The following is a 25,717-nucleotide window of genomic DNA, read 5'->3' as shown; positions in this document are numbered from 1 at the left end:
AGACCACAGATGGTTGAGAAGGAACTGAGGGGGTCTGGTCATGCTGATATAAATCTCCGATTGAGGACATGAGGATGCGCCAACACTTGAAGTGGAGCACCCACAGGAAAACCACTTGAAGAAGTTCAAGGATCTGATTCTGTAAGGTGCTCAAGGATCTCAGCTCTCATTGACAAACAGGAGTTGAAGGTGCTCAGTTTGTACAGTCAGACCTCAACTATACTGTATATTTATGTATTTACTCCACTAGTATGTTGTATTTAATTTTTATTTAAATAAATCTTACAGCACAAGAGCTCCCTACTACAATCTCTGCTATTAAATCTTTGCCAAGAAGTGAGGATTTTTTGGGTCTAAGTAATTGTGCATGGATTAGCAAGGCTATTGTACATCCAAAGAAAAGTGTAAAAACTCGGAGATTCTGGGCCAGATTCTCAAACTGGCATGAACTGATAAAGCATCACTGAGGTCCATGGTAAGGCACCAATTTGCATTAACTGAGGATTTGGCTCTGTTTTACTAAATTTATATTTGGACCTTGAAACAACCCATCCAACGTTGCCTGCTGAAGTGTGTCCTTATCAACTAAGTGTCACAAATTCATGATAACAGGGAGTAAAAAGTAACCACAAGATCACAACCAAAAAAACCCAAATCCTGCAATGAGCAGGGCTGGCGCAGGGGACCATGTGTGAAGCGCTCAGTGCAGGCAATGTGCATTTCTGGTTAAAGACAGAGTTAAACAAACAGAGAAGGACCAAATATGCTATTCAAATAACATGTATTCATTTAAAACAATATTAATACATTTGCTGAGAATTCTTTCCAGACTTTGAGAATATAGCTCAATATTTTCAAAATGTACATAAACTTGCAAAAAACAATACTGATTAAAAAAAGATGATTGATGGTACCTTAAAAATACCCAGAATGTCAAACTGTCTCCTGTCCAGCATTACAATTAGTGTAAGAATTCCTCCTGAAAATTATTCCTCTTTTCACTAAACATGGGTACTGAAATTGAAGTAATTAGAAACACCATGAATGTGAAAATACCACCAATTTTCTGCAGGTTAAAAAAACAAATCAACGTTCTTTGGAATCACTGAGTTATCAAAAATTTGGATTTTTCTACAGTCTCTGCACCTTCTTTTCAAACCAGTCCGTTTGTGTACAGGTTTCAAGTCTTTGAGCAGTTTAATATCCACTATCTGAAAACAGCGTCTCTGACCAGCAGGAGGCTACATTTAAGAAATATTGGCATACTTTATTCATAACTTCTGCCAAAAATAAGGACTTTAGAGTATGAGACAGAATGTCCCTGTTTTAGGAGATTTTATGTACTTCATGTATATATTTCCAGTGCAACTTCTTTTTCAGCACTTGTGATAGGCGAGAAAGAAAAAAAAAAAAGAGAAAAGAAAGGAAAAAAAGAGACACTCGTGGTCTTGCTTGGAGATAACCAACAGCCATAAAATGTTGAACTATCAGCTTTCATTACTGTTGAAACCAGTTCCCTACCGTTGGCAAGTTGGGTTAGTTTATTAAAGATTTATCTAAGATAAATATGGCGTAGCATGAAATCTGGTCACTGCTATGGTTTTGATGTGTGTATAGATTAGAGATGCTTGTCCCTTGCAGTATTGGCTGGAATTGATTAGAAATAAGTCCATGATATTTGTCCACGTGTGTCATGAAATGTGAGAGATCTGTCTGACTCTAGTCTGTATTTCCTGTCGACACAATGGGCAGGTCTCCAGTTGCAAGGCACACTCCATGCACAGGTCACTGAAGAAGAAAAGATCAGTTACAAATCTGAATTTATGCTGATTTATTAAAAAAAGGAGTAGAATCAGCATAATCTAGATACAAATCCACTTAGTATAAAAATTTCATTCAACCACTATGGAAAAAGGGTCAAAATGGATTTTCCTCAATGTGAAGGTTATGTACTATGTCCTCCGGTACCACTAGAGTCAATGGAAGCTCATTATTCTCAGTCCCTTGCAGCAGGCAATCAGAATCTTACAGGATTTAGGTTCTTAATGCTGCTGAACAATTTCTACTGCAGTCACTCTTGAGCCTATATCCTTTAATTAATCCACAGACTACGTATGGTTTGGACAATGGCAGTGCAAGTCTCCCCACACTGATTTGCCTCAATCTGATCTAGAATGTCAATCACTAGAGGTGATAGAGAGGTATATTCTGCAAACCCACTCAGTCCTTTATCTTTCTGCTAACTGCCAACAAGAATGTCAATTGCAACAGTCGCATTATAGTGGTGGCCACAGGTCACTAAGAGCTGGACACTTAGCTGAAACTCATTTCATACAGGTCATTTAAAAACCATCAGGGCAGTGACATTGTCAATATTTAACTAACTGTATTTGAACTGGAGACTTGGTAAAAGGATCCAAATCGTATTAACCATCCAGTCCCACTCTTGATTTTCTCTGAACAATATTGTATTCTATGTTGAGTTTTTATACTGTACTTATCTTAAGACACTTTCCAGACCAAGGAGTTAAATTTGATAGTTCAGGCACTGTATAGACACACAAGAGCAGGTATACGCTTAGCAACAGCACGCACACACCATTGGATACAACATCTGTTTTGTTGAGGGAGATGTTGGTTAAATGACTTGTGTTTATTTATCCTGTACTCTTCAAATCTGTAAAGGGACGGATCTTTTGGGTAGTCACCAGAGATTAGCAGAAGTTGTACTTAGTCTGCATTTTCACACAATGCAGTGCAAAGAGACAGGCTCTTTTGGTTTAATTTACCTGTGTCCACATGGCCTGAGTTCTGTGTCTGCTACCTCATCACAGCACAGTGTGCAGCAGTTCTCTCGGATACTCACTTGCTTCAACAAAGCCAGACGTCTATGTCTGAAATAGATATAAAAGGAAATCTCTTTAATCATTAAACTAAACTCCTGAGTAATGGATCCAGGCCAATACTACATCTGCAGGTATTTTTCTCCTACACAAATTCTTTACTGTTTTTTTTAATTGACAATTAAGAAGTCAGTAAAAACAGTCCTAAACAAACATGTACAATTATTTGTAACAGTCTAACAACCCTCTTCTGGCCTACGGTGTGGAGAGGATTGGAAGAGGTGGTTAGACTAGATGACTCAATAGGTCTGATTTCCATCGCTGGTTCCTACAACTTCTAAAGCAGAACACTTCTAAAGAAAAAGAACTCTTATGATTTAGTTTGACATATGCACTGGTATAATAGGAATGGTTTTAAAAAAAATCCTCAATATGCACGAAGTATCAGAAACCATATAATGCTATAAGACTCTTGTATCTATGTTCTTGTAAACAGATGGACATCTCAAGATGGAGAGGGGAATGTTTGGTGTATTAATATAAGGAAATGTCCATGGAACAAAGTTAATAAAAGCTTTACTCCACATGTTTGTATTCTAACAAAGGAATTGGAGCTTTATTTTCAAGTGACACCAATACCATAGAATTTCAGGTGAGAAATTGATGAAAAAAGTTATAGTGCAATTCTTCTGGACAGCAACAGATATTAAGTAGTTGGATGGACCTTCTACATTAAATTAAAAGAGGAAATTTAGTATGTCATTTTCTTGATAAGTTTTGAATGAACACTGGGAGCAGGCTAAAAAAAGAAAAAGATCAAAAAGGGTAGGGGAAACAGTGCAGCAAGACTTCTAAACATTACAAGTCACCAATGTTAATATACAAAAGTGCCTCAGAACTTTCACTGATAAAAGAAAATAATTCCTTTCAATAACCAAGAAATAATAAACTTCAGCCCTGCTCCTGCAATGGGGCTACTCTGCACTCCCATTAATTCAGTGGAACGCTATATGGATTCATGATAGAAGGTACCAATGCAGGCTCAGTCCCTTGATGGTTTTTTCACCAACTCTATGTCACTAGGCCATTCTTCAGTTCAGGATTTGTTTATAGCGGACACAGTCAATTGAGATCAGGATGTAAAGTACTTGGGGCATGGACAGTATCACCACATCTACTCACGTCTAACAGTGAATGACCTTGACTGGGGCCTTTGGGAGCTACCGTAACGCTAATATTGATGGACTCCAATACTGAAGGACTCAGCACATCCAATCAGAAATCTGCCAGGAAATAAGACGCTTCTGGCTGCCCTTTACAGCTTTACAGATCTTTGCACCATCAGAGAACAGCTGTTGGCACCATCAGAGAATAGCTCTTACAGCTGTGGCTAAAGTGATCCTCACCACAGCAATACCAGCAGCAATCATATCTGATCGTCAGCTCTCTTTCTGACACATCCTAAGATTGCTAGGTCATGCATTGCACAAACATTGCTAACACAAATAGGACCACCACATGTAAGCAGTAGGTTGATAAGTTGTATTCAACAGATTTTGCCTTCATATGAAAATCTAGGTTAAATCAACATGAAGAAATGTCATCATTTAAAACATTCTTTAAATCACAGGCAGATGTGACGCACTGTCTTATTATAAATGCACAAATGGTTTTGCGTGATAGATAAAGTTAACTCATTGCATATGTACAGTACCAATGGGATCTGGGCTCTGTCAGTGATTGTGACACACTGCACAAGTCACAAAGGCTAAGCTTTTCAGAACTGGATACCATGTGGCACCTAAATAAGCAGCCTGAATATCAGAGATGCAGAGCACTAACTGGTCCCAATGAAGTTAATGGTTGCTACAGGTGCCTAATGCCTCTGAAAAAAAATTATGAGGTCACTTTCATTTAAGTGCATTTAATTTTATTTATATTGCTTTAGCTAACTGTGACTGAGTGTACTAGGCTCAGAGGCCCCCCACACTCCACCCCAGGAAAAGTACAGTAGAGGTGAGTCCTCCAGGCTGTCTATAGCAGCTGCAGGGAGCAGCCAATCAGAGTCCAGCAGGTTCACATAAAAGGAGCTGCTGGACTAAGTAGATAGATTCAGTTGCTGGGTGATGGAGCCACTGGAGCAAGGAAGGCGCTCCTGGCTGGCTGCAGAGACACAAGCAGGACTTCAGCCCTGGGGTAAGGGTGAAGGTGCTGGGGTGACAGGGAAGTGGCCCAGGGAACAGGAGCAGCAGCAACATAGCAAAAAGGGATGTGGCTGCTATTTATAGGATCCCTGGGTTGAGTAGTGGGCAGGCCCAGGATCCCCGCCTCCTGGAAGTAGTGTAAGCCTTGAGAAAGGGGGAGGGGTTTAACATAGGCGCAGGGAAGGGGCTGAAGACCTGGAGAGAGGGTCAGCATTTGTGGGACATTTGATACTCCCCAGAAGGGTGGAACTGAGATAATGACTCTGCGCAGAGCTGGGGTCAGTTAGGGCTCAGCAGGAAGTGAAGAGTTTCCAGGGAGGGAACCCTGCGGGTGCTGCTCCATCCCAAAGCAGGGACCATTTGAAAGCTAGCCTAGAGCACTAGCTGAGCATTAAGCCCAGAGAGGGGCTAAAGATACTAACTGAGGGTACTGGGATAAGCCCCACTGGACTTTGTACCCTAGGAGAGGCTTTTTTTTGTTCTACACATATAGACTGTGAGACTAGGCTGAGTCACCAAACATCCACCTGACAAGGGGAATAGCCAGTGGGAAGCACTGTGAGCAGCGCAAAGCTGAAAAAAGCACAGGCGGAAGCACACCAGATAGGAGGCACTCGCAAGAGGTGAGTGGCTCTTCTCTATCTTTAGGCACCAAAGTTTAAAAATTTGGGTTTTGCCCCAGGTCACATGGTGAATTAGTGGCAAAGCAGGGAACACAAGACGCTGGATCCCAGAACTGTGCGCTAACTGCACTGGCTCACATTTTTACTGATTACCTAAAGCCAGAATCGAGAATTTTTCCTTTTTGCAGATATGCAGAATTTATGCTGAGTTTATTCAAGTCATGTAGGCCTTCTGAGCATAAATTATGGCAAAAAATGTCTTAAACTGTTTATAATCATAGAATTGCCAGTCCACTCCAATATCATCTCTGCCTGGCAGCATCCTTCATATTAAAGAAGTATTTTATGGAGATTAGCAGAAGAGAACAATCACTTCAGGCTTTTCAATTGCTTGCAAAGTACTTCTACATAGCCAATGTCACAAATGAGGTCACTTTTAAACAAGACACCAATTTTAATTAAGATTATTTTTCTTCAATTAACTTCAGTTTTTACATGGAAGTGCTTCTTTTTAATGTGTATTTTAAACACTGTACTAGGTAAAATAAGTTTTAAAATTAAACTGCACAGGCAGTGTAGTTTAATGAGCACAGAAGAAACATAGGACAAAATTTAGCAGAGCACTAAAGCATATGCTTAAGTGCTTTGTTGAATGGAGCCTGAAGACTAGTCCTTACCTGGAAGGGACATGCTAATCACGCGCAGAATTGATCACTTAATAAAGTTATTTATTTTTTAAGAGTGTACAATGTTAGACCATTTACACCAGAAAGGTGACGTATCCCTTGCAAACCTACACATTTGTATGTGATCTGTATGTGTCATAACCAGGCAAAAGAAATTACCTTGGTAAAATTATTTTTTCCTCTGCTGTCAGGAAGGCGTAGTCATTAAAGGTGCTAAATTTGATTGAAGGTGAATACTTGAAAGGTTTTGCTCCAAAATTGAATTCACATTGTTGATAGGACATGAAACTAGCTGCAGCGAAAAAGCCAGATCTGTAATTTGAAGGACACCATGAACATCAGAAAGCAATAGTGCAGAAAGAGCATACTGGAAATGGCACCTTTGTTACTGGACCAGAAGATATCCCACCCTAGGACAAGACTCCCAGTACTGTAATCTAGCCAGTGTCATTTGGGAGAAAAACTTGAGTGCACCTGATTTTAGCTGCATGTATTTTCCTTATTTGAAATTTTATTTCCGATATGTGAACCAAGTTCACGGTCACTACCTGCCAGAGCCTCTACTGGCTACAAACAGGATAAGTTGCACCTATGTGGAAGGCAAAACACATGCACCTGAGCAGGTGACAACACTATTTTCCATTCAACTGATGCATCTCCCACAACTCAGCAGGAATAGCTGTTTTGTCCAAAATGGGGGTGTCTGTTGGTGTTTGGGGATCACGATCAAGTGCAAAGGGTTCACACTGCTGCCCCCTTCTTTCCCATACTTGACAAGGCACAAAACTTGGGGAACACTGAGCCAGTTAGGAATGTGCAAAAGAGCTGACATTTGAAGCAACACATTTTTATTTTAACTAAGAGAATAAAAATCCACAATATTATATAGCAAGTGTTCCATAAGCTGCTAAAATGACATTAGTATATCCATTGCCTTTAGACCTTTTTTTTTTTTTTTTGGCTGGGGAGGCTGGAGAGAAGTGATTTGTGCATGAATAATGCTGCATCTATCACATAGTTCTTGATTTAAGATGTTTAGGAAGCATCCCTTTCAATATTTCAAGAATTTTAAGATTTTTGTTTTGCATACCACTTCACAAAGAAAAAACAAAAACTTTCAAAGCTGACTAGGGGATTCACCTAACAATTTTAATGGGAGTTGGGTGTGTAAGTCTAGCAACTTTGTATAGCATTAGTGTGGACCCTAATGAGTAGATCCACTGACGGATACTCATAGTAGTTCCAAGCTAAGCACATACATAAAAGTTTACAGGACTGGGGTGTTGGTTATTTTTCAAAATCTCAACCAAAGATCCTCTCATCAATCATCTTGATCCTCCGGTGCTTAGATTACTACGTACAGATCATAGTTTGAGAATCACTCATAAGTTCCTATTTGTACCCAGGGCCATAAAGACAACAGTGCTTCAACAACCAGTTAACATTTAACATTTTAATTTAGACATTTTCCTCCTACTTTCTAGTTTCAGGCCAGATTCTGATCCTAATTACACCAGTGTAAATCCACAGTAATTTCATTGATTTAGGCAAAGCTCCTCTGGATACATATTGGGACAAATAAGAACAGAATCGGGGTGCAACAATATAGATGATAGAGACTGATGTGTAGATTATGCAAGCTACAGTAACAGCTGGAAAGTGTTTTTAGCCTTTATTACATTTTTGTCCTATGTTCGTGTTACTGTAGTGCATTCTTTAGCCTCTTTCCTTTGGCTCTTAAATCCATTTGTAAATTTACATGTCATTGATTTTTAATTGTCATCAGTACTTTCAATAGGGAGCTCTGCTTAAAAGTAACAGCACCTATAACTGCTAAATATTAGTTTACTGTCAAACAACACAGAATTTGAATTATTTTCATGTAACTAATGAGAACTATTATCCATATTGCATTTTAATTCTTGTTTCTTTGAAAATGAAAATATACTTACACAGCAGATGAAAACACTTGCTTCTCAGCAGGAAGCTGGTTTCCATTTAAGTAGAAGATCATTTGCTTTTCTTGCAAATCTAGTAAAAATCCTATTGTGTCTCCTTATGTGCAAAAATAAAAAAATATTTTTGAATTAAGCTTCTGATATTTATGGTATTTAACAAATATGATTAGGAGTTAAAGGCGCTGATTGTTGAGGAAAGGTTAAGAAGCTCACTATGAATAACTTGGCTGAGGAGTGACTAATAGGAAACAACCTACTACTATTTGAATAAGCACTAAGGAGAGAGAAGGGTTGTTTAGCATAGTAAAAAGGGTACAACTAGGAGGAAATTGGATGAAATTAAGGAAAAGAAGATCTAGGTTGATTTGCACGCAAAAAGCTATATTTAAGGAACATTAACACTGCTAAGTCAAGTACTCAAAAGTTAGCAAATGCAGGTATTAGGACAGCCTCTTTCCATTCCCTCCCCAGGCTGCAGCATGTCCAATGCAGACAGAATCTTCAAGGAATTTAGTTGCTAAAATCTAAACAAGTCTCTACAGAGCATGTGCAAACAGATATTTTAAAGGTTTTACAACTTAGGCAAAGTTGGATGGATTTTCACGAGAATTACAGGCACATCCCTGGGGGAAAAAGGAAACCATCCTCCTCCCAAATTTCAAGTTCCTACTTCAGAGCACAGAAGCACTATAGCTTCTCAAAGCAAAGGTTGCCAGAATTTTATTTTATTTTATTTTATTTTTTAAATATACAGGGCCAAAACAATACATTTGCCTAATTTTGTTCTCAGGAACAGCCAAACCATTTTTACTGAAGCATTTAAAAAAAAAAAAAAAAAAATCAGCCCACCTGCATGGAAAGTTTCTGCCCGAATGACTGAAGTTTGGCACAGTTCTATAAGCAACTGAAAACAGTGTAAAAGGAAGTATCAGGCAACAATAAGCTAAGCTGGAGCTATCAGCGCCCCCTGTAATATCGGGGCCGGGAGGAACGACAAAAATCCCCCAAAGTGAAATTTGTCAGGCTGTGGAATGTCTCCATGGGAAGAGTGGTGGACATTCTTTCACTTTACATTTCACATTTAAGAAACCAGGAAGACCACTAGTAAGTGCACAGTAATTGACAATGATGTAATGGCAAGAAGTTGGCAAGATGACCTCATCTTCAGATTCTCTGAAACTGCTAATCAACTCTCAATACAGGAATATTCTAGAAAAGCTCTGTGGAGAAAGCAAGCTAGGATAACTGTCACACATTAAAGAAAATACCTTCTTTCCAACAGGGATGGGTATGTGGTTTACTTCTGGCATTATACCAAATCAGCTGCCGGCAGCCATCATATGCACAGGAGTACTCGTCGTCCCCAATACCGTAGCCTTCCTTTAGAGAAGCAAACCACAGCATTTTAATCTGCAGTCACGCCTGTTTTGTGGGAAAGGGCTGAAGGTCTATTTTTACATAACCAAAAGCATCCATTCTAAGGTCAACAGTTTTTTTAATATTCTATTCTATTCTATTCTTCTATCTCTCTCTCTCTCTCTCTCTCCCCCTCTCCCCCCCCCCCCCACACACACATTCAGTTTCCGTTCTTCTTTACCTCTTCTTTCCACCTAAAAATACATCAAAACTACTCAGTTCTTATGAAGGCATATTTACTCCCCCCACCCCCTGCAAAATCCTTTGGAAGAGATACTTTCAAAGTCAAAAAAAAGTTTACAAAAAAGGAATGAATTTAATACTCATGAAAGATGAAGGTCTAATAGCATTAACTGAACCAGGCTTAGAAAGAGCAGGTACCAGGTGAGCTTCCTCTCAGGCAGCTCTGATCTGTGTTCAGCATATAGAATGACTCAATGTTAAGGATCAGGGCATTTGCTGGGTAACTGAGCATGACCAAGAGCGTCAGAAAATGACAAGGTGTTGGTTGCAAGGTTCTACACTATTTTTATACTATTGTTCACCCAGGTGTTGCAATATTTTCCATATGTCAGAGAGGGAGTAGGGTCTGGGGGATAAAGCACAGGACTGCAGGTCAGGAGTTATATGGGGTTTTTTTTGTGACTTTCCCAGCAACATGTTGGGAGACACTGGGCAAGTCACTGAAACCTCTGCGCCTCAGGTTCTCCACATTTGTAAAATAGGGATAAAGCTTGCCTACCTCCAGGGATGTAAGAAACTGTGTCTGCAAGGTGCTCTGAGCTCCTTGAATGAAAGTGACTATACATTTTCTATGTTAATATAGAATATTCTTTATACAACAAAACGAGGTATCTAAACAGCAACATTTTACTTGTTTTCTCCACAGTGCCACCTCTAAATGAACAGAAGCTACTTTCAAACTCAAGAAAATGAAAAGGCATATTAAGCAGTTATTTTCAAATAAGGAAGTGGCTACCAGCACCAACTCCATCGCCCCTGTTACAAAGCCACAAAGACTATACTATAAAAAGCTTCCCACAGACTCCTCACTAAACTCATCTGAGGCTAGCAGTAACTGAAATCAATACAATATCCCTCAATGTGCCAGAAAGTCATCTCTCCTGGTTGACGAGGAGGAACCAATTAGCATTATGGAAGAAGAGAGGAGTTTCTGCTTGCTCTGTGGGATTTGATAATGGCAGGGATGCCAGTGCTCCTCCAACAATGCAAGTCATCACAGGTCCCAAACTACAGCTAAATTCAGCCAATTTTCAAGTGTTTAAAAAAAAAAAAAAAAAAAAAGATAAATCCCAAATACATTACAAATGAAATTGTTCAACTTGACATAAACATTAGTCCAATTGAGATGTCAGAAGTACAGGCTGCAATCAAAAAAATTAAAAATAAAACAGAGAGAGGATCAAATTACAGCAGAAATGCTACAAATACTTGATGCCACCATCTTAATGAACCTAACAGAGCTGTTCACTGAAGTTGGGGGGGGAGGAGGAGGGAGACGACCCCTTCCTGACCAGAGGGAAACATGGAATTATTGTCAGAATACCCCAAGAGGGTTAATCTTACTGACTAACAACTGAAGAGGAGTTACATTTATTCTCTTTTGTAGGGAAAGCCTTGTGCAGTGTTATACTAGACAGGATGAAAGAAGCAGTGGATGCAAAGCTTAAAAAAGAACCAGCTGGATTCAGGACCAAGATATCCTGTGTAGATCAGAAATTCACACTAAGGACCATCATAGAAGAATGTCTAGAAGAGCAAGCTCCCTTCTTCATCAATTTAATTGATTTTCAAGAAGCATTTGAGACCCTGCAGAAACATACATTGTGGAATATTCTTCAGTCCTACAGAATCCCAGCTAAAGTCATTATCATCATCAAGGCCATTTATAGAGCATTTCACCTCTCTCTACAAGTCAGCAATGAAATAGAATGGTTCGCTGACATGAGTGGAACAGGGCTGCATTTTATCTCCATTGTTTGACATTGTTTGCCATAGATCGATAGCGAAGAAGTACATTAGCAACACAAACACTGGTACAGCATGGATAGATGGTGAATGCCTAGAAGACCTAGACCTGGATGACATTGCGCTACTGAGCAGAACCCCCAAAAAGTTAGAGACAGAGAGACGACGTGGCAAAAATAGCAAGCCAAGCATAGCTCAAAATAGCTAAAACAAATATCCCTGAAACCCAGACATTAAGTGGTAACATCACATTAAAAGGCAAAAATATCAAGTAGAGCAATTCATCTATCTGGGCAGCACCATATTAGTTAGTGGATACCTTAGAAGGAATTAACATCAAGGATATAAAAGGCATCCACAGTATTTAGTAAACTCAACAACATGTGGCAATCAAAGATATTCAGCACCAGAATAAAACTGAGAATTTTCAATTCAAACGTAATCTTGGGGCTAACATATGGCTCAAGAGCTGGAGATCTGCTAAAATGTTAGAAAACTAGATGCCTAGGAAAGATTCTGAACATTGGTTGGAAATACTTCATTACCAGCAAAAAGAAGTCACCAATCAGCAGAATCAGAAGGCACCGCTAGACATATTTGGGGCATGCACTTCAGGTGCCAATACACAGACTGCAGCATGAACCTGTCAAGTGGAGACCAAGTGGTGTGAGGCAATGAAGGCACACAATGAGATTTAAGAACACTTAGCAAGGAGGGCAGAATAGTCCATCTCAACACCACAGAGCCAATGGAAGCAGCAGCAAATGACAGATAGGAATGAAAAAGACTGGTTTCCGCCCTGTGCACCAACATTGATGCGGGAAGTATGTGTAATGTGCTTTTATAGCCATGTGACTACTTGAACATTGGCTGGCATAATTTAAAGTAAGGATGGTGGGGAGGGTTTTTTATTTTTACTTTTAAGCACACAAATCTAACCCGTTTCGAAGTTACATTAAAAAATCTGCTAAACAGAAAAATACCTGAAATACCCAGTCAAGGAAAAAATAAATTGTAATAAACCAAGCAACTAGCCATTAAATAGAGACAGATTTCAACACTCCCCACTTAAGAGATTCCTCACAGGAAGCACATCAGATAGGAAAAAAAAAGCAAACAAACTGTCAAGCTACTTAGAGTGAGTGGGAAAAATCTTTTAAGCTTCTTATTGTTCTGAGAGCTGGTGGGTTACTGTTTTATTTCACAAACAGTTTCCATCACAGTCAGCATTGCAAACCTGTTTTGAACACCAGAAGTTGCCCAATTTTGCATTTCATTTGCAATACTGTGTTGTAGGTGGGGGGCCATATTCAGAGATGATGTAATTGGATGTGTAAATTACATGCCATTAGTTACTCTTCCAGCTATCCTCTCCCTTACATTCAATGAATAGAGGATAGCAGGAAGAGTAACTAATGGGGGCAGGGAATCTACTTTATTTTATTCCTTCTTACACCATCCTGTTAGCTGCTTTTCTTGCTCTATCTTTCCCTTGGCATGTATTCACTTACATTCATCAACATCTACATCACATCTCTATTTGGCCCATGATGTACATCAGGTTTTTGGAATGATTTTTTTCCTACAAAAGCTGGAATGGAGTAGTTTTAACTTTGGGCATTCTTATATTAGAACAAAAAAAAACCACCAGAAAACCCCAAAACAATCTCTCCACTTATCTTGAAGTGTTATTACGATCAGAAAAATGACTGGAAGTCATGGAACAAATGTAATATGAAGATTAACAAATTTTAGGATTCTGACTGGGTAGCACAGAGATAGGTTGTCTGCTGACTTGACCAAGGAATGAGTTTATATTACTTGACGCTCCTGTTCTGCGGAGCCAACACAAAAAGGAGACCTGGATTATTTTTCTTGCTCATGCAAAACGGAATTGTTAACTCAGGACCCTACCTTATTCCCACTCAAGTCAATGGTAAAGTGCTAACTGACCTCAGTGGCAGCAGGGTAGGGCTATAAGATCCTATTCCAGAACTATTAATAATGATTATTGGGTGAGTCAGAAAGCTGGATTTTCAGATGCTGGGGTAAGGTTGCAAAGGTGACAATTAGAAAAGCCACCTCTATTTGTAAAGTGAACACCCTGGACATGAAATTGTGACCGATTCCATTTAAAAAAAAAAAAAAAAAAAAGCAGAATAGAAGGCACTGACAATAGTGTTCAGGTTGAGAATGCAAACCTGGCAATTCTGAAACAAGACTGCCATGGTAACTTTTACACTACCCCAAACTTGTCTGAGTACACCTGAGTTTACAATAGCCTGAAAATTTACAAACCAATGATAAAAAACCAGCCAACCAAAAAACAAAGGTGTTTGCCTTTACTGTGAAGATAATGAAAAAAATGAAGCTACTTTACTCATAAGACTTCTCATAGGTAAATAGAATTTTGCAAGGCAGCTTTAGTAACTAAATGTGACTGGAAAGGCACCTGCTTAAAAGAAAGAATTAAATCACCAGGACTTAATGATAATGATGTCACCAAGTGATATTTGTGCTATTCTCAATTTGTGCCTCTCTGATAGTTTTCAAGGTTTTATTTTTATTTTTTTTGAGGGCAGGGGGAAGAGAACATTTGGCATGCAATTCCACATATATACATTTTCCCATCGGAAATTAGTCTTTCCTGCCACAAACAGGGAGAGCTTCCAATTCCTTGCCAGTCTAGAAAATGAAATGTTAGTATTTCAGAAAAGGCCAAGAGCAATTTGCTCCTCATCGTAAAAGAAGAGGCATACTCTTTATTGGAATCTTTCACCATGATTCAGCCAGATAGGGAAATTAACAGAAATGTGAGTAGGACATTTTTTCATCATTTGAACTATCCCATGATCAGACTTTGACCAATTAACACATGCATAGTACACTATTTTTTAAAAAGCAACATATATACAAGCACTAGAAATCTGTCGTCAAGTACTAATTGAACAGAGCAAATGTGAGCAAACAGAACACACCAGCAGGAGCTTATGGAAGAAGTCTAGAGAAAGACAAAGTGAAGGGTTATTTGATTGGCAAAACAGTTTAATGTACAATCCAGTTTAATTCTTGCTTTTTAGACTAAAAATACAACAGTATTATTACCACCACATTCAAATATATTAAGCCATCCCGAGGGGCTCGTTTCATATAGATTAAAGGCCCTTTAATTTCTAGTAACCAAGTTTGTGAAATAGGAGAATAAAATAAGAAAAGCCACCTGATGGCTTTTTGATGGCATAAGTCAAATGAGTGAATAATAGTACCAGCTCTTAGTAGGCAGGTGTTCACGGCACAAAAAACACATTGGCAATAACTGACACCCTTATTTGCAGCCGGGACAGAGGCTAAGAGTGGAATGGGTCACAAAAGCTGTACTTTCCTCCTGCTCCAGATCAGGGTTGAGGCATGCAGCTGTGGGTGAGAAAAGTTTGCACTACTAATGACCATATTATACTTTTGGAGGTAAATGTTAACCCAGCACCTTTCATGAGAACTAAATTCATTAACTGCAACAGTGCAAATGTATGGAAAAACTAACAGGAAGATGCTTATAAAAGAAGGGACAATTACTGCAATAAGATGTAAAAAGCCATTTGTATAGGCACAGTAAGTAAAAAAAAAAAAAAAAAAAAACCCCCCCCCCCCCAAAATTAAAGTATCAACTGTGTGACCTCACATGTACTTACATGATTGAGAAACTTGCTGTCTTTGGTGGCCCATCCTATCTGCATCACTCCTGAAGTAATCACCGTGACTTCATAGTACCAAACCCCAGAATCAACACAGAACGTACATCGAACACTTTCAAAAGATGAGGCGTCGCATCGAGCCTGAAAAGCCAAAATGGAAAATATATTATTTGTAGTTAGTTGGCAATCACAACGAACCCCCATCTGGTAGATGTGAGAAGTGCCACACAAGAAATATTGTAAAAGCATTTAAATTTCAAACACAGTTAAACCCCTTTCACAACAGGAATGGCCATCTACCTGCTATCGACAGAATCTTAGCAAAACTGGACCAAGTTGAACATAGCTCAGAGAAGAGCAACAGAAGTGATCCAGCTGGTGGAACTGATTTAAAGATTGAAGGCTAAAAAATGACGAAATGGGGAACAATCTAGAACTATCTTGTAAATATAAACAGAGGGGCAGAAACTCAGTGCTTTTTGAAGGTATCACCAGAAGTCATAAATTTATAACAATTATAATAAAATTATATTTAGAATAAAAATTAAGAAAAGGAACATTTAGGGTGAATTTCCGGATGGTGAGAGGTACTTTCTCTAAGGAAACAGAATCCCTATTGCTTTGGGATTTTAAAGACTAGGCAGGACAATAGAAAGAACAACAGAACAAAAGAAAAATTTCCTCTAGAGAACAGTTCTGCACTAGATGGGAGAAGGACGAGATGGGTCTAAATAGGTTTTCCTCTCTTTAAACATCTGAGATTCAGAGTGGAGATGTTTTACAGTGGTAATTTCTGGTACTGAAAGCAGGTGAGAGACTTTACAGTCCACTGTAACAGATATCCTTCACTAGTTTTGTACATAGCTCAGAAATACAGACTTGTTGATTCTCTTTGAAGGGTAAAAAAAATGGGAATAAAGATTGAACTGAAATGGTGATATCTTCTAGGTTTTTTCAAACATAAATCTACACTGAAATAATAAAATGATATCCTACCTCCAGTCCACATGGTGAGATCTTAAGGTATTCGCTGACATCATTACTATTCAGCATGGCCTTAATATTGGTCAAGTCAACTTTCTCATATGTAAATCGTCTGCCTTCTTTCAAAACTGCAGAAAAAAATATTTAAATGAAGTGCTACTGTAGGAACACATCAAGCCAAATTATTTCAATACATACAAATCTACACACAAAAGGATCCAATTCAGTCTTGGCATACTTTAAAGCAACACTGGCATTATGCATACAATATTATTTATTTACAGTGGCAGCGAATGTTTGTTAGAACTATATTCAGGAGCTGGGAATGTTCTGCTTGAATATGTGAAAAGGGCTAAGTGCTCCTCTCAAGGAACCATGAGTAAGCATTAAGGACATTAGAATACACATCAAGATGTTATTCCTTCAGGACACACAAGACACTACCCTGAAGGTTCACATGGGTGGAGTTTATTGTGGTAGAATGGTTCTAGAGACAGAGAGAGACAGAGAAGAGAGAGACAGAGAGAGAGAGAGAGAGAGAGAGAGAAATCTAAACTGCTGCTGTCAGCTACTGGACTAGACTTATGCAGCTGAACTGAGCCAATTAAGGCTGTCCTTCCCCCTTCACTTCCCATCCTTTCCATCACACACTGCTCCTGCACTGACTGATCAAATATCTGAGTTTCATAGCAAGACAAATCTTTCAAGTAGAAGCAAGCAGCTCCTGGTGGAATCTTGATCAGTGGACAGAAGAGAAACCCAATTGTGGGATTCCCCAGTTGACATATTTGCTGAAACTCAGGGTGGTATTTGCTCCAGCCCTGAGCTATTATAAGTTATACACTGGATTTTGTTTCCAACCTGGAAACCACCCAGAATGATGGCAGGGAAGACACAGGGTGCTGGGACTGCACAGAACCAGGAGGGCAAGTCTCAGAGTAACTGTCGTGCTATGCCATGGAAACTGCTCTGTACCTTTTCGTCCAAATCACTCTCTTTCACACTGGGGAGGAATAGAGAAGCATTTCTCTCTACAGGCTGAGATTCATACCTTTAATATTAAAAAGTGGTAATTCCTTAGACAGAAGTCTTTGTCAGGGAGTGTAATCTACATCACAGACTCATTACTATATGTTTATTGCCATTTATAACAAAGAGCAAGTTCATGCTGGTCTTCATGCTGGTCACCATAAGCTGCTGTCTGGTACCAATGAAGTAATTTCACACACTTCTCCCAGTGGTAGTGAACCACAGGGGTATGTATGCCTTAAACAAGGCTGACAACTGCTTGGGGTCTTTCAGCATGTCAAAGCTTTGGGCCCATTAGTTATGCCTGGACTGGTTCGTTAAATAAAACCATTTACCAGAGAGCTACTCTTTATTGGTTTCTTAATCATGAGAATCTAGATTTAATAAACTGTTTAATAAGTCACAGTTCCTAATCAGTGCTTGTGTAGATGTGATATTGGTGTATCCGAGAATATCAAAATGGCTTCCTTCGGAACACTGCCTTTAGCAACCCTGCTCTCCCTCAAAGTCAGAATACAAGTGCAATCTAGCTAGTTTGAGCTTCTTTGCTGAAGTGTCATAGCAGATACAGAGCAAATAAAGAATTTTAATTTTAATAGATGATGTAGGTTTGCTTTTCAAAAGTTCAGACATGCAAATGCACATGGATTTATGAATCTTATATCTGTGTGCACACAGGATATTTGCACATACAAGTGTGACCATACACACAAAAGGACTAGTAAATACTCATACAAAACATGGTATCTGTGCACCCAACGTGCGCTCGCGCTCTCTCTCTCTCTCCCTCTCCCTCTCCCTCGAGAGCGCCACCCTGCAAGAAACCAGTGATATAAAATGAATCCATACTATACTTACATAGATTGTCTAAACTCCACTGAGCACAGAATCCCACTTGGCGTTTTAAATAGTCCGGATTATCTGTCCATTTCTCTAACAAAACAAGTTGGTCACTAATACAGGATTCAGAAACTGTCATTTTATTTTCACCTGTAATTTAAAAGTGAAAAAAGTAAACAGATGTTAACAAGAAACAGTGATTTAAAAGATAAAAGGAAAGCATTTTACAAATAGAAATATTTAGAAATATTCTAAATCTCAATATTAAACAAAAAATAAGAGTTAATGTATCATCTGACTGATTATTAGCGAGAATATAATATTCAGCATTTTACTGTATTAAGTCATCTGAGAGCATGGCTATTAGTTAGGAAAATAATAATTACAGTCTATTAACAGGACAAAAAAAATTTCAACCATGGAGAGGCCTTCAAAGGCCTCCTATGTGTTTTCCCCATCTCCAGAACTACCTTTGAAAGAAAGTAAATCCTGTGCGGCAATAATCTGAGCTATAGTTGAGGACAGCTCATATAGTATAGTGATAGAATTGTGTTCCAACCATTCTCTTTCCAAGGTGGTTGGGGTCACTAAAGCAATGCAAGTCTTCTCTTACCACTGAGAGTCTGAGTATACTTTTCCCTACAGTGATCCCATTCCCTGTCAGCTCAGGTGTCACTGTGATCTTTCATGGTGCACTAGGCTTAAGTTACAAGTTATCAACTTGGTTATACTGAGTGCATGCCCCTGGGATAGCAGAGTAGATGTGATAGATGAAGGAAATAACCATTCTGGAGTAACATGAACTCTATTGTTTTTACTATAAGAGAAGTACTAGACTAATACTTACTTGTTTGTGCAAACTTTTCCAGTGCTATTAGTGCAAAAAGCATTACCGTCGGATGGGACTGGAAATTCTAAAGGCAACGAGAGTATTAATAAACACATGCCATAGCTGTGTATGATGTTTTTGTTGGTTTGTTTAATATAATGAAAACGTTTTTTTAAACACTAGCAGTCAGATTAAATTTTCAAGACTCTTCACAAGAGAAAGACAGATACCATGAGCAATGGGTATAGTATTGGGGGGAGATGGACCATACTAGAAGTACTCGAAGGACCTATTTCTCATGTCACACCAGTTTTTAAACCAGGGTAGTCTATCTACTTCAATGAAAATGCTCTTGATTTACACCAATGTCACTGGCTCCCATTGAGGACCACTGAATTAAATAATAATAAAGCTTCTAGTCCAAAATGTTAAGATTAGTTTTTCAGAAAAACTCATTTTTCAGACTTACACCTTCAAGATGACTTGCTCTAGTAACCTCAAATTTTGCAAGTTTTTTCCCCTCCTTTGGATAGGACCCATGCAAAAGAAATTTCAGATGGAAAGCAACTATTTGAAATAATTAAGGTGTAGGCTTAATTAAAAGGAAGGCTAGCCTTCAATATGCTCCATAATATAAATAGTAAGTTTCAATCCATACTTTATAAATTTGATATATGCATTTTAAAATGTCCTTGCTATGTGTTGTGGAGTTTTCAGTTTGTCCATATGGTAATTAACACAATGAAGGAGATGCTAATAATGATTTGCAAGCAGATTGTCTACCAAACTTTCTCTTTGGGGAGTGCCAAAGTAGTTTATTTCTTAATCAAACAATAAGCACTTTATTAGCAAGTGAAAGTTTCTTCTAGGTTAGACGTGATTTCTTTAGCATTTGGAAAATTATAGTAATAGTAATACTTGGCACTTATGTAGACAATTTTCATTCGTAAACATGTGAGCTTTAAAAAAAAAAAGGGTATCATAACCCCCATTCAGAGACTGGGAAACAGATGCAAATTAAGTGATTTGCTCCAGGTCACACAGTACATGAAAGAAAGAACTGAAGCACCTAGGTCTCCTGAATCTCTGCTTGGGGCCCTAACTGCAGGGCCATTCTGTTATGAAGAAAGATGTGATCTTGTCGAGATATGAGTCAGGAAAATGAAAGTTTGTTAGAAGCCTTTGTGGGACAGCCTTAGTAGAACAGTCTAACTTTAAAAATTGAATTTAGTGTTGGTGAAAGATTAAATAGTGTCCTCTGTTCATCCAGAAAACAGGCACAGCATGGGCAGTGGCAGGGCAAGATCCCCCAAGCTAATGGAGCAATTTATCTTAGTCCTGGGGAAAGGAAGGGAACACCTCTCAGGGATGTTTACCCTGCAGCTAGGAGTGAGCCTCCCAAAGTGGGCAGACAGACTTGCTCATTGGGCTCGAGCTAGTGCTCTGAAAATAGCAGTGTGGACATTGTGGCTTGGGCTCTCAAGCCCACCCAACTTCCTAGGCTTGAGAGTCTGAGTCACAAGGTCCATCTGCTATTTTTAGCATGCTAGTTTGAAACCATCGGCGTGAGTCTGTCTACCCAACCTGAGGCTCACTCTCAGCTCCCAAGAGTGAAAATTCAGTCTCACCCCAGACACCCCACCCCCGAAACACATTCACATGCCTAGTTTAAGAATAAAAGTTGAAAACAAAATATACACACACACACACAAAGTCAAAACAAATAAAACCTATGACAATTCTGCTCTACCCTTCTAGAATTCTGCCAGACCCCACCCAAAAAAAAAAAAAAAAAAAAAAAATCCATAGGAGATGCAGATTTTTATTAAAATCAACAGAACTAGCCCAACATAAACAGCCTGGTAAGTTCTCAAAAATGCACTTTTAGGTACATTTACACAGGTGTAAATGACAGCATAATTTGGCTAAAAATTTGCATGAGGGAACTGAAAGAAGATTGAATACTGCACTAATTCATAAACTTTCACATCACTTAATGTAGAGAACCCCAAAACATGGCTATGCTGAGAATGTGTTGAATTAAATGATGTTAAATCTGTATGACTCACTAGCCTGCTCCTACAATTTCCTCCACAGGTTGAATTTGTCATCAGCCTTCTCACAGTTATAACTAGCTGTCCTATCTCCTGGTAGCAAAGTCCACAGAAGAACATGCAATTACAAATTGCAGGACACATTCCCCTCCCACTTAAATGTACCTGCATAACCTTCATTAGTGCCCATGGAATTTAGCAAGGTGACACTACACTTATCCTCCAGCTAAATTCAAATATAATTTGGTCAACTTTTTCATTAACATATAAATGAAGTTTGAAACTAACCAGAACACATGCTGGTAACAAATGCAGGGGAAAGAGGTTCAAAACTATCAGAGCACAGTAGGGTTTCAATTCATGGAGCAAAGCCTGGTTATTTAAGTTTGCATTAAAATGGAAAAATAGAAAATAGTCTATAGTTCCTAAAGGTGGACATTTATAAAATGAGTAAGTGAAAAGATTAACAAACATTTCCAAAGATGCAGCAACAGAAACGAAGATCACTTGAACAATGCAGCCTCCCACCAAATTCCTGCTCTTTACACCAGTGTAAATCCAGAGAGCAACTGATTTTACCACAGGAACATTTGTATATGGGCCTCTCTATTCACACTGTTTTTGCTGCTCTACAACAGACTAACGCTGAAGGGCCAAATCCTGCTCATCTTACTTATGTGAATACTATGTGAGTTGATGTTATAACACTACACATCTGAGTAGGACAACAGGATTTGGAGCTTAATGATATTTCTATATCAGCTTCAAATTCACTTTGTGGTCAGTATGTTGCAGCATGTTTCAATTTAGCATATGCACTAAATGTTTATTTTTTTTCCTATATGGCATTAGCTAATTGTATTTTCAATCTTAGGATCCAAGGGGATTGTTAACCTAGTTTTGCTCATAAGCCAAAGCAAAACTGTATACTAGCAAACCAGAGTCTGCACAAAGTGAACAGTATAATAGTGTTAGTACAATGGTGTTGGATGCCTATAGTGCAATCACAGATGTAGGGCTTGGTAGAATTTTGCTGGGTTTCTATAGCACTGCAGACACACCTAGTAGGAACTTTCATAGAGACAAAACTGAATTCCAGGAACTTGCACAAGTTCATTATATACAGCCGTTACCCTGCAAGTAATATGTGCAGGAGAAGAGATGCATGTTGCAAGTCTCCCTTTGAAATGGCAGGTCACACACAAGATCCTTCATCCAGCCTGTAACTGCCTGCAAAATGGCAGATGTTACTACAGAAACAATAAAAAGCCCAGTAAAATTGCCTCTGCAATGCTCTCATTAAAAAGAAGTTATGTTCAATTAAAAATAACCTCTGGTTATATTGTGCTTTTGCTTAAAAAAAAGTCTTTAGTTCCATGATACCTAGTAAGGATTCAACGGACGAGCAAGTTCTACAGTTTCTGAAGACATTTGACAAGAAACATCCACCAACAAACAAAAAGGACAATTTAGTCAAGTCTCCCTTTATATACTGTGCCAATTATTTGTAATACTGATAAATCATTTCAAAAGGTTTTCTGCACTTATCTTTTATACCTATTACAGCCATCATTTCCCACAGCAGAGTCAAATAACTACTGCAAAGTTTCCTACTGTAGTTTGTGCAAGTCTAATAATGTTTTCTTACAATAGCCAATGTTGACCCTCTTAAGCATGACCCACAGTCCCTAGGAGGAGAGAGATTAGCATGCATTACTCAACATCTCTTTCAGCAGCAGAGAACCATCTCAGGCAGGTTGGTGGTTGTGAGTGTCATTAAACCTTTTTGATTCCTTCCTTATTAAATGGAATCTTTCTATAGTCTGATGTCATATTATCCAACATCAGCCTGAAGTGTTTAAAGTGAAAACATCTGTCCTTTATTTTGATTTTAAATTTGTATTTGGTTTTGAACTTTGAGCTAGTGATTGAAGTGAAAAATGCTGTATGTAGAGACAAAAATAGATAAGATCCCACATGTACAAAAACTGATCTTACTACACAATGAACACTTCCCACTTATGCATACAGAACACAAGAACATTTACCACTTATGCATATATAAGCAACTAAGAAGCTGGACAAGCCAAGAATCCTAGTTTGCTTGGATACTTACCAAGCTCTGCAGTAAATATTCCAATATTCCTGGGCTGAGTAAGCCTATACTTGCAGGACCTGCAAGAACACTAAAAATGAAATGCATGTATGGGAACTGCTGCATTATCTTTTCACATCAATTAAACTTAACCAGGGGGGGGCATTTTGTCCCTGACAAAGACATTGCATTCACAAAAAGGTAGAAATTAAACTAGTACCCAGGGCTGTGATTTTGCACACAAGCAAAAAATGTACACACTACTGTACGCTTAATTTATGCATGCAGTTACTATGAATGTGCTTATAGATCAGGTATCTGACTGCACAGAGTTATGCATCTACATTCCCTTTATATGCACAAATACTCATGTGCCATAGCTGTAACTGTGTGTACTGTTCTAGTCACCGTCAGTATCATTATAAAGATACCTACCACCCTGATATCTGATAACACTTATGCCTACATAATTTTTGGGAAAAAAAATCAGGCCCCAATGTATATTTATGTAAAGCAGGTAGTTTCTCACACATTTTGTATTAATAAATCAAGCTTAAAAAGATTAGCTCCCTGAAAATGAGGTACAAAATCAGTAATGCCCACAGTATCAAATACTGCCAGTTTGATGCCTATTCACCTGATCTGCAATTGGCATTGTGGCAAATGACCAATTAAAAATGCCCCGAAACAGTAGTGTGGGAGAAGGAATGGCATTCAGCTTAATAAAATCCATGAACTGTGACCAATTGGTACACAAACAAAAGCACAATTATAAGACAGCATTGACCCTATCACTGCCTGAATTTCTAGAGAAACATCTGCTCTCACCTAACCAAATGGAAACAGGCAACTAATGTAGGATCTTATTTTGACCTATGGTATCAAGAGGGTGGCAAGGAGGAGGAATTGTCACTTGTATTTCAAATATCTACATCAAAAGTCACTGTTCATGTAGTATCTACACAAAAATGTTTTAAGCTCTTTACTGCTGTTTCTGAAGCAATAATTAAATGCTATTTAAAACTCTGATGATATAAACAGCAAAGCACATATTAGGAATTTTTAAAAAATGTTAATTTCAAGCACCACCAGAAAGCAGTAGAAAAAAAATTAGTTGCCAAATGAGGCAATAATCAGCAGGGAATGGAAACTTCACTTTCCGCTTCAAGACAGGCTTTATAAATAAATGGAGAATAAAGAGATTTATAAAAACAAAAGTCACTTTTTAAAAGGAAATACTCAGTGTCTTAAAATAATGTAGTTCAAGAGTATTTGCTTCAGGTAACTACAACAGAACAACTTTTGTCTGTGGTGGAAAGAACATCCATCATCATGTTTATCTATCTTTCCATGCATTCTCTTTAGTAAGAATAATTTGTCCGTTAGCCAGTAAGAAAGATGATAATGTGTTCCAAGAAATTCTCTTGTCCACCCAGGTTAGCCCAATAAAAATGTTAGCATTGGTAATTGCATCATTGAGGCTATGTGTCAAGAAATCTTACATTGCAGAGACTTGAAATATATACATGCATGGATTGAGGTTTTATTTGGTAAATCAAATCTTGAGGGAGTTTTGTGTAGTAAAATCCAAGTTCAGAGCCAAGCTGTTTGCTGGTTACTGATGATTAAGCCTGATCAATATTTTGATCACACAGTAGATTTGGTCAGAACTGACAGACAAGATCTCTTTGTGTTGCAAAATGTGACCTCAGTTCTACAAAGTCAGCTCTGAATGTTGCTATGTTGTAGCACTACAGAAAATTCAAAGATAAGCTTTCAGAATGCTCCTTCTGCTTACCTGCTAGCTTCTCAGCCAAACAGCCCAGTACTGCAGTTGTGTTACGATGTTTGGCAGGGTGACAGGAATCCTGGCAGGCAATGGCTCCATTTAAATTTAATATTTCAGTTAATTTTTGCAATGCATCCTAAAACAAAGCCAGAATGCTATTTAACACTACAGGAATTAGAAACTATGTTTTCTCAGTCATTCAATACAGCTCAATCAATTACTCTGTTTCAATATCAATGCTAATAGAGTAACATTACAGGTGCCAAGTGATCGTTTCTCTGTTTTAAAGACAGACCAGAAGTCTAACTTATCTTAAAAAGAGTTGCATCAATTCACTAACTACTGCAAATGTGACTAGCTATGTCTGGTTGCTCGAAAACGATGTGCTGCTGACTGCATCAGAAATATTAACATTTCCTTAACTTCAATGAATCAGGAAGAGTGGGCAGAAAGCAGAGAGGACCACCACCAAAGTGGTTTAATCTGTTCCAAATATCCTGATGTTATTTATTTTAAAGTTGATTTTGTTTTAGACTGTAAAAAAAATTATTTGAACATAAAAATGGAGACAGCCCCTGAGCCCACTTTACAAAAAGATGCTGTTGCTGACCCTAAAACCACACCAACTGGTGCCAACTGTAATGGTATGCTTGTTTTTAAATCTGGAACTGGCCGAGATCACCTCT

General features: G+C 38.5%; 1 protein-coding gene across 2 annotated transcripts in view; it reads right to left on the bottom strand.

The window, feature by feature from the left end:
• Window positions 1-764: 764 nt before the first annotated feature.
• Window positions 765-25,717, bottom strand: part of RSPRY1 (ring finger and SPRY domain containing 1) — a 47,850-nt gene continuing 22,897 nt past the window's right edge. The window contains exons 5-15 of one of the 2 annotated variants that reach the window (XM_067552225.1): window positions 25,041-25,167; window positions 23,264-23,322; window positions 19,112-19,178; window positions 18,283-18,414; window positions 16,408-16,523; window positions 15,409-15,552; window positions 9,583-9,694; window positions 8,309-8,411; window positions 6,516-6,668; window positions 2,790-2,894; window positions 765-1,788 (exon numbers count right to left, since the gene is read on the bottom strand). In XM_067552225.1, the coding sequence (XP_067408326.1) occupies window positions 1,692-1,788; window positions 2,790-2,894; window positions 6,516-6,668; window positions 8,309-8,411; window positions 9,583-9,694; window positions 15,409-15,552; window positions 16,408-16,523; window positions 18,283-18,414; window positions 19,112-19,178; window positions 23,264-23,322; window positions 25,041-25,167 (1,215 nt within the window). In that variant the 3' untranslated portion in view covers window positions 765-1,691. The other variant, XM_067552233.1, reaches the window with a different exon arrangement.

This window comes from Emydura macquarii, unplaced genomic scaffold (genome assembly GCF_026122565.2).
Source record: "Emydura macquarii macquarii isolate MOO-44397 ecotype Brisbane River unplaced genomic scaffold, CSIRO-AGI_Emac_v2 contig_295, whole genome shotgun sequence".
NCBI classification, from domain to species: domain Eukaryota; kingdom Metazoa; phylum Chordata; order Testudines; family Chelidae; genus Emydura; species Emydura macquarii.
Note: the sequence above shows the minus strand (reverse complement) of the source record. Positions and strands in the feature narration are given on the sequence as shown.